The following is a 9,185-nucleotide window of genomic DNA, read 5'->3' on the forward strand; positions in this document are numbered from 1 at the left end:
TTATTCATCATTCTTCATCCATGCTGCGAGTGAAGGGTGATCATTAGCACAGTAGGATAGTGAAGGGTGATCAGTCGCTACTGATTCGATTAGACAAACATTAGATTTTGCTGAAGATCCGAATCCGGATTTGGAAAGGAGAATTATTTAATTTTTCAAAGTGATTCTCCACCATTGAGACAAAGGGCCATCTCAAAAAACTATCGGGTCAGATATGTTCTGGTGGATCAGGCATTGCGTGGCGGAGGTGTGCGCGCTCGACCGAGTGCCCTTCGAGTTGTAGTGTAATCACGACCGAGTTGGGGGAAGAACGCGACATTCTGGAATCAAGTTGGTCAACGTCACCATCAGGTCACTTTGGTGGTTTAAAAAAACAACAAAAATAATCACCTTGTGGGGTCTCATGTTGGTGGCTGTGTAAAAAAAAAAACACATTTTGGAATTTTCTTCTGTTTTGGGATATCCTCGAGTTTCCCATTTTGAAATTGCACCACGGATAGATTGTAAATCAGTTAGGAAACATCCAAACCATTTTTAGCTCATTCGATCGATTATATTCTTGTCTGAAGCCGATACACCAGACAAAAAAGGTGACGCATAAAGGTTTATTCAAAATAAATAATTTCAAAACAAACAAACAAAAAGCAACAATGGTATTTGTGTGTGAAAGTTTTTCCAAACTATTCATTGGATCGTCATTTAGTCGATGCAAACAAGAAAAGGATCGATACTTTCTTGATGAGCTGTTTCACGCTGGAACATGTCCCTTTTGAAATGAAATCAAATCAAAGCACTTTTTTTGGTCCTTTCTTGGATTATGCTCCTTCCAAGGTTGTTCGCGACGGCTTCACGGATAGCCGTGATGTTTTCCGCGTACACCTCTTCGTTCTGCAGAAACACGAGTCTTTGATGATGAGGAGCAGCGAATCATTCAGCCGATGCTTAAAAACTGTATGTTGTGGATAAACAAGTTCGTTTAAATTTACTTTCATGGAACTTTCAACTTTTCATTGCTCGTCCAGTGATGTATTTTTAATATGCCAATTTTTTTTAGTCATCTACGGTTGAGAGCAAAGGCTGGCACCTCATCAAAGGAAAGAAGTTTCGGGTTTAAAAAAAAAAAGTCAGCATTTTCTGAGATAATATCATTGTTCATGCACCAATCATCCCTGACAATTACTTTTTGTGGAGGTGTACTGTGTGGTTTGAGGTACCATCGATAAATCCTTCGTTTTGTATTGCTCAGAAGATGTGCTTTTCCATTATGACGTCACAATGGGTTGACAATAACTCAGAGGTAGAATGTGTGCAGCTATCTAGTCTGGGTTCCGCCAGTTGGGTATAAACTGTCATCCAAGCACTTCACAGGCAGGGCGTCACATCGTCGAGTAAGCCCATCCTAACGAAGGGACGTTTAATCAGTTATCAATTGCCTGTGGATATTAAGGATGTTGGAACACCTGCCAATAGGTGTGGGCCACTCTGTGCCAGTATCTTGGCCAATTTATAAATTCCTACCCAACTCCAAAGGGGGCACTGTATCAATAGCAATGTATCAGTAGTTCCCGGAGCAGCTGCCTCTGGTTTTGAACAATTCACTTTGAAAAGCAAAAATTTTAAATCGTTTGGGGAATCGAGATGATAACGATGAATGAAGAATGATGTTGCAATGAGTGTGACAAGGAGTGTGGGGCAGCACCTGTCAATACACCGAGGGGGCACAGCCATCCCACACAGAGGCTGCGACGGCGGTGTGAGAACCGAGCCAGTTCGGGCTCCGAACAGGCTCGTCACGCCCGGCCACCATCATCCAGTGGCGATCACAAACTTGCACTTCCCTCCATTTCATTATCATCGCAGTTTTCTTTTGATTGGTTCCTATGATTTTGGTTCTGCGGCCATAGTCAGGTTATCTTTTCTTTTGTCTCCATGGTCGAGGCTCATTGAAGAGAGAGCAGAATGGAATGGAATGCAAAAAATGTAAAGGGGGGGGGGGAACCCCAAAATAGAAGTAAGAGAAAGAGTGACATCAAATTGATGGAGAGAAGAACACGTCTCGTGCACAAGATGCACACAACACAGCAAGAAGAGGAAGGGGGAAAGTGGGGATGAAACAGAAAAGGAACAAACAAAAAGAGGGTGAAAGAGGGGGGGAAATCACAATCACCTGGAAAACGGGGAGTGCTTGGTAGTTGGGTAATTAGGGGAGAAGAAATAGATGAGTATGGATGAGAGATGAGCTCAGGTAGTGGTGAACAGCTGTATTGAAGCTCTGGAGGGAAGAATGGGACTGAACAGACCGGGGAGTTTGGTTCCACAGGTGAGAGAGAAAAGGGAAAAAATGAGTGAAGGTGAGCAGTGAGCCTGGATTTGGGGAGTTGTACAAGAAGAGGGTTCGTGGCAGACCGTGTGCATCCTGCAGAAACCTGTGAGGTACAGAGTCAAGAGAGGGCAGAGGGGGCAAGACCAAAAATGAGGCAGGAGAATGGAGAGAGGCCAACCTGTTTGTGATGTAAAAGTAACAGGTCGAGGTCATCAGCTTCATCATGGGAGATCCCAATGTATTTGAGGGCTTTACTTTCCACAGCAATCAAGGGCAAGGTGTGATACAGGGACATCAGTCCAAAGGGGGAGCGCAGTCCTCCATCGGACGGTGATTGAAGACCTTGTAAGTTTATCAAATGTTCAGAAAGACCTCGCATGATTCCTGTTATTTAATTGTCATCAATCTCATCACATTGGTCAATACCAGTGAGAGGTTGCCATCTTTGTTTGCCATTCGGGAGAGAAGACCCTTCGTTGTCCCATGAAATGTCAATTAGACGAGGTGCCAACCGAGTCACGTGATTTTCACCTCCGTTTTCATTCGGCAATCTTGGGGCAAAGGCTGGAGTGCATCATCTCACCATGACGGTTGTGGTATGTTCAAGAGTAGTGCACATCAAACATCCTATCAATCACACAAGGAAACATTCATGATTTAAACAACGTCCCACTGCAGATTCTGTATTCCTTCCTGTCACCATTTCTTGCAAGCACTCCAACAGCCTGCAGCACTGCTGGGATGACAAAACAACCTGAGAAAGAAAAACAAAACATCATGTTTCATTGGGACATCCGACACAGAAGGATCAAAACATCAGAGATTCCTCAACAATCTCCATGGAAAAGTTTTGAAGAAATAAATGTTTCGTTCATCTTAGAATATGAGAACAGTTTCAGAGTTATCACTTCCCAAGCAACCGTGAAAGTCTTCCCATCAATACAATCTCCCCCCAACTCCGTGACACCTGAGGGAGGGACAATTTAATTTTTGAAAAGGTGCGCAGCAGGCACGGTGACGTCACAATGAACCGACCTTCTCGTGGGTGAGGAGGGGAAGTGCGTTGGTTATGAGGTTCAGCCAGAAATATCGTGGAGCCACACGGGCCATCATGAGTGAGAGCAGCAGCCGAGCTGCTTCCTTGTAGCGGTTCTCTCCGGAGAGTTGATGGAACCCCCGGAACTTGGCTAAAATCGTGCACAAGATTCACGATGACGCAACAACTCACGGCACAAATAATTTCACCAAAACTGTGTCCATATTCAATGAAAAAACAACAAAATGCAGCTGAAGAACACAAGAGTGAGAAAAGGTGTTAAAAGTCCTACAACTTGCAGCGTGGCCCAACTTACCCAAGAAGGTGAGTCTGTCGCTCACCAACATGCTTGGGCCGAGGTTATCACTGATGTCAAGGTGAGAAAGGAAGCCAAAAGAGAGATAATCTTTCAATAATCTAGGGCATCATGAGAAGAGGAAGTTTTAAATTTTCAGGCGAACGGACATCGGAACACAAACACTTCCAATCTGCGCATCAATGGAACATTATTGTTGCTCGTCACATGTATTCCTGATATCGGTCATCTCTTCCACTCGCAATAAGCAGAAAACTTGTGGTGTACGTGCAACAATTGGAGAGAGAGAGAGAGAGAGAGAGAGAGAGAGAGAGAGAGAGAGAGAGAGAGAGAGAGAGAGAGAGAGAGAGAGAGAAGAGGGGGAGGGGTGAGACAGAGAGAGAGAGAGAGAGAGAGAGAGAGAGAGAGAGAGAGAGAGAGAGAGAGAGAGAGAGAGAGAGAGAGAGAGAGAGAGAGAGAGAGAGAGAGAGAGAGAGAGAGAGAGAGAGAGAGAGAGAGAGAGAGAGAGAGAGAGAGAGAGAGAGAGAGAGAGAGAGAGAGAGAGAGAGAGAGAGAGAGAGAGAGAGAGAGAGAGAGAGAGAGAGAGAGAGAGAGAGAGAGAGAGAGAGAGAGAGAGAGAGAGAGAGAGAGAGAGAGAGAGAGAGAGAGAGAGAGAGAGAGTGGAGAGAAAGAGAGAGAGAGAGGGAGAGAGAGAGAGAGAGAGAGAGAGAGAGAGAGAGAGAGAGAGAGAGAGAGAGAGAGAGAGAGAGAGAGAGAGAGAGAGAGAGAGAGAGAGAGAGAGAGAGAGAGAGAGAGAGAGAGAGACAGAGAGAGAGAGAGAGAGAGAGAGAGAGAGAGAGAGAGAGAGAGAGAGAGAGAGAGAGAGAGAGAGAGAGAGAGAGAGAGAGAGAGAGAGAGAGAGAGAGAGAGAGAGAGAGAGAGAGAGAGAGAGAGAGAGAGAGAGAGAGAGAGAGAGAGAGAGAGAAACACAGGAAGGTCACAAAGACGTCGTCACAATTACTGGAGCGCGAGTGTCCCGCGAAGGTACGTCGCTTGTCCCGAGGTCAGCGCTGCGTTTGTTTCGACGTCAGTCCGTCGTGTCGCGCACCTGTGTGCGTCGCAGCTCGTCCACGAGCCCCGGATGACGTCACAATTAATAACCATGGTGATAATACCGGTCAGTGATGCGTGTCACAGAGGCCGAATCCTTGGCCTGAACACTCCAAGCAAGTGCGGAGCGAAGACGCTCACTCCTCGGCGCTTTCATGGCCATTTGCTTGAGGATGCTTTGCTCTGACGCGGAGAGAAGAGTTTGATTAATTACTCGTTATCAAGCATTTCAAGAATTAAAAGTGTAAAATAATAAAAATATGAAGAACAATTAAAATAGACAACGGAAGAGAATTTGTAAACAGACTTGATGATCCCAAAGTGAACAAGAAATTGCCAACAAGAGGTTCATTAGAAGATGGAGGGGAGTTCGTGGGAAGGGAATGAATAAAAGAGGAATGAGGGAAATGGCCTCCAGCACTGAAATACATTGAAATAGCTTTTCAAAATAATTTTTGTGTTTCTCTCTGTTCTTCTTGAGAACAACACGTTGAAGTGGTGAGGGCAGTCAATCCTGATTTAGATAAAGGGTTTTTCTCCAAGAGCCCCCCCTACCCCCTACTCCTTGCCCCCACTGACTCCCCAGACACACGTGACATGTCCTCCCACGATGAAAACCACTCTTCAAGTTTCCCGTCGCCATCGTCCTCATCCCCCACATCGCGAAACACATCAGCTTCCTCTTATACATATCTTATTCTTCTTCTTCTTATACATAATGATCTTTCTGAATAATAAGATATTTTTCTTTTTTTTAATTGTTGTTATTAAAATATTTTTCTATTCTTTCTTTCTATTTTTTAATTATCTTCCTATTTTTCCATTTATTTTATTATCCGTACTGTAATTCAGTATCAGCGTGACCCCAATTAATGTAACTTTTAACGTAGCCGTGATCGCGGGGGTGGAGGTTCTCTCTGTAAATGTGTACCGTGTAGTGCCGCCTCCAGGTCTGGGAGGGTATAACAAGTCTCCACCATTTACAGTACAGTGTTTCTGTCCCCACGTTTTCCAGTACAGTGTTTCTGTCCCCACGTTTTCCAATACAGTGTTTCTGTCCCCACGGTTTCCAGTACAGTGTTTCTGTCCCCACGTTTTCCAGTACAGTGTTTCTGTCCCCACGGTTTCCAGTACAGTGTTTCTGTCCCCACGTTTTCCAGTACAGTGTTTCTGTCCCCACGTTTTCCAGTGCAGTGTTTCTGTCCCCACGTTTTCCAGTACAGTGTTTCTGTCCCCATGGTTTCCAGTACAGTGTTTCTGTCCCCACGGTTTCCAGTACAGTGTTTCTGTCCCCACGTTTTCCAGTACAGTGTTTCTGTCCCCACGGTTTCCAGTACAGTGTTTCTGTCCCCACGTTTTCCAGTACAGTGTTTCTGTCCCCACGTTTTCCAGTACAGTGTTTCTGTCCCCACGGTTTCCAGTACAGTGTTTCTGTCCCCACGTTTTCCAGTACAGTGTTTCTGTCCCCATGTTTTCCAGTACAGTGTTTCTGTCCCCACGTTTTCCAATACAGTGTTTCTGTCCCCACGTTTTCCAGTACAGTGTTTCTGTCCCCACGTTTTCCAATACAGTGTTTCTGTCCCCACGTTTTCCAGTACAGTGTTTCTGTCCCCACGTTTTCCAATACAGTGTTTCTGTCACCACGTTTTCCAGTACAGTGTTTCTGTCCCCACGTTTTCCAGTACAGTGTTTCTGTCCCCACGTTTTCCAGTGCAGTGTTTCTGTCCACACGTTTTCCAGTACAGTGTTTCTGTCCCCACGTTTTCCAGTACAGTGTTTCTGTCCCCACGTTTTCCAGTACAGTATTTCTGTCCCCACGTTTTCCAGTACAGTGAGGTGTTTTGAATTATGAGGAGTACGTACGTTTTCCCTTCATGCATGTAACCCAGGCTATATATTATTTTATTTCGGGGAGCGATTGAGGCAGTTGTCAGTTGCTTATACACTGCTTCTAAACAACTCTTCCAAACCCATCACCCCCTTGACGACAGGAGTAAAGGGGCTGGTGTTGGGGTCTAGAGGTTCCGAGCTGGTCTGAGATGCAAGTGTGCTGATGTTTCTCTCACAAGACGGGACCAGACTTGCTGACTAGTTTAATGTGGTAGGATGACTAGGCCTGTTCAGCCTGGAGGAGGGATGCACTCTACCGAGAGTCGTTATAGTTTAATGTGGTAGGATGACTCGGCCGGAGTGAGAAACATCGACCTCGAGACTTAGAGAGGGCCCTCGAACAAGAACCACACCACGTCTGGTTCAGAGGAGGGTTCTCCCCCGCCCCCACAAAAACTCACTATTCTGCTGGTTAATTACACTTTTTAATGACTTATTTAAACAAGTAACTCACCACGTTGGAACGAACTTCGCGCCCAAATGTCAGGCCTGAACAGACGTGGTTCAGAAACGCAAATTAATAAAATACCAAATACACACCTGGAATGGATTAATGGAAGGGTTTCAACACCAGTCATTCACTCGATAATCAATTTAACTTTATCATGTTCCAACAACATTAAAAATTCGTCTAAAACAACGATAAAGTTAACGACATTAACAACAACAACAACAACAACAACAACAGAGTTGCCAGATTTGACCCTAACCCTAACCCTAACCCTAACAGCTTGGATCCTCAAAATTATCATGTTTTTGTAAACGATTCCTACGAACCGGGTTAAAAAAAATATTTCCGGTGTTTACCCACAATGCACAGCGACACGTTCCAATTTTCACCCGGACAACCTCCTCCGCCCTTCCTCCGGAACCTCCTTATTCTTCACCTCTTCATTTTCTTCATCTCCTTCGCCATCTTTGGCTTCCTTCTTGTTCGGACTCGCATTTTCACTCTCGACTCCCTTCCTTTACCCCTTGTCGTTCTTCACCTTCCGCTCCATTTGTGCCTCACCCTCTGTGCTTTTCACATCCTCACAAGCAGCCACCACGTGCTTCAACTCCTCCATGTAATGGAGGCCACATTCATCAGGCCAACCAAGGCCATCATTTTGGGGCCAACCAAGGCCATCATTTTGGGGCCAACCAAGGCCATCATTTTGGTTTGTTTGATCGAAGGTCGCTCTCTCTCTCTCTCTCTCTCTCTCTCTCTCTCTCTCTCTCTCTCTCTCATGAATCACGTTTCCTTTTGGTGTGAAATGATCATTCAATTTACCCAGCACTGTGAGATGGAGGAGATGGACATGGAGGAGATGGACATGGAGGAGATGAAGATGGAGATGGAGAAGATGGATTGTTCGAACTATGGGAAGCAAAAGCATTCATCACTATCACATTGTTTTGAAATAATGAAGTCACAGACTTCAAGAGCTCCCCTTGATTGCTGCTAAGCATTCGAGACTTCAACATAAAGCCAGGGATGTCGATGAGCAGCCACTGCAATCTGGTCGGCGTCACGACTGCTCTGCCTCTGCGAGTGTGGTTCGGAATCGGTGGCTGTCCTGATGTCTGAACGGGTTGTTCCCTTGACGCTGGAGTTGAATCTGCTCAGATGGCTGAACATGAGGTAGTGGACCCGTCGACTGGGCCTCTTGATTTTCGAGGTGATCAGGCTGCTGCACGCTAACTGTGGCTGGATCGCCTTGTTGTAGAAGTTTTGGATACCTATAAATCAGAAAAGACTTTATCGTTCAAATATGATTGTTTATTAAACAATTAATTTTATTAATAAATTGTTTATTAAATATAAAATAAGCGCACGTGCTGAACGAACGCCTGTTACAAACTCATCCAGGCGCTCTCAAACTCTTCGTGAAGCTCGACTGAGTTTATATCTTGTTTCTCACAAGGCGTGCTCCCATACCATAAACATAATTTCCAGGAAAAAAAAAACTTATTAATAAACGACAAACTTCAAAAAGGCTTTTCAAAGCAGAAATAACGAAAACAGAGAGAAAAACATTTCCATATTTGGTCTCAAGTGTGCACCTGATGGAGGAAATGGTGCTTTGTGTTGAGGGGCGGCGGTGATGGGCATGTTTAACCCTGGACCAGTCAAAGATCCCCGGGGAGTGAAACACAGCAAGGTAAGCCTTGGTCTCATTTGGTCTCTCTCTCCCACCTGTCTCTCTCTCTCTTTCCTTCCGCCCGCTCCTGAACTCAGCTATGAGGAGCGGCTGAAGGAGACAAGACTTTATACACCAGAAAGGAGGGGGCTATGAGGGGAGATGATGGAGATGTTCAAGATAATGAAGGGCAGAGACGTAATTAGTGCAGATGAATTAATTATTCAGCAGAGTTGACAGTGATTGGACCAAAGGCCCATTGATTGTCTGAGAGTAAAGAAGAGGAGGAGAGTGAAGTACCAATCCAAAGGTGCAAGATAAATATCACTCCGAATCCAAAGATCCAGTCCGGATTTTGTTACTCACCCGCTGTTTTAACACCACGTGATCCTCGTCACACTCACCTCT

At 45.1% G+C, this 9,185-nt stretch overlaps 1 protein-coding gene across 2 annotated transcripts; it reads right to left on the minus strand.

Annotated features, from left to right (window-relative positions):
- Nucleotides 1-600: 600 nt before the first annotated feature.
- On the minus strand, nucleotides 601-3,777 carry LOC147006741 (nuclear pore complex protein Nup85-like). 2 transcript variants are annotated; one of them, XM_085868129.1, is made up of 4 exons: nucleotides 3,676-3,777; nucleotides 3,359-3,510; nucleotides 2,855-3,077; nucleotides 601-888 (listed from the first exon to the last, which is right to left on the minus strand). In XM_085868129.1, exons 1-3 carry the CDS (start codon nucleotides 3,704-3,706, stop codon nucleotides 2,958-2,960), a joined length of 303 nt encoding a protein of 100 aa, XP_085724255.1. In that variant the 5' UTR covers nucleotides 3,707-3,777; the 3' UTR covers nucleotides 601-888; nucleotides 2,855-2,957. The 2 variants fall into 2 exon arrangements, with proteins under 2 accessions (XP_085724255.1, XP_085724254.1); XM_085868128.1 differs by having other exon boundaries at nucleotides 1,700-3,077.
- Nucleotides 3,778-9,185: the final 5,408 nt, after the last annotated feature.

This window comes from Eptatretus burgeri, unplaced genomic scaffold (genome assembly GCF_056783735.1).
Source record: "Eptatretus burgeri isolate ZD-2024b unplaced genomic scaffold, Ebu_testis_v1 Ebu_testis_scaffold_3155, whole genome shotgun sequence".
Classification (NCBI taxonomy): domain Eukaryota; kingdom Metazoa; phylum Chordata; class Myxini; order Myxiniformes; family Myxinidae; genus Eptatretus; species Eptatretus burgeri.

What these genes read in the sequence shown, in the direction of transcription:
- LOC147006741 (XM_085868129.1), bottom strand. Translation starts at nt 3,706, where the DNA reads ATGTTGGTGAGCGACAGACTCACCTTCTTGG. An exon ending in CGACAGACTCACCTTCTTGG is followed by an intron (nt 3,511 to 3,675) that starts GTAAGTTGGGCC and finishes GCACGATTTTAG; the next exon opens with CCAAGTTCCGGGGGTTCCAT. An exon ending in CCCTCCTCACCCACGAGAAG is followed by an intron (nt 3,078 to 3,358) that starts GTCGGTTCATTG and finishes TTTCTTTCTCAG; the next exon opens with GTTGTTTTGTCATCCCAGCA.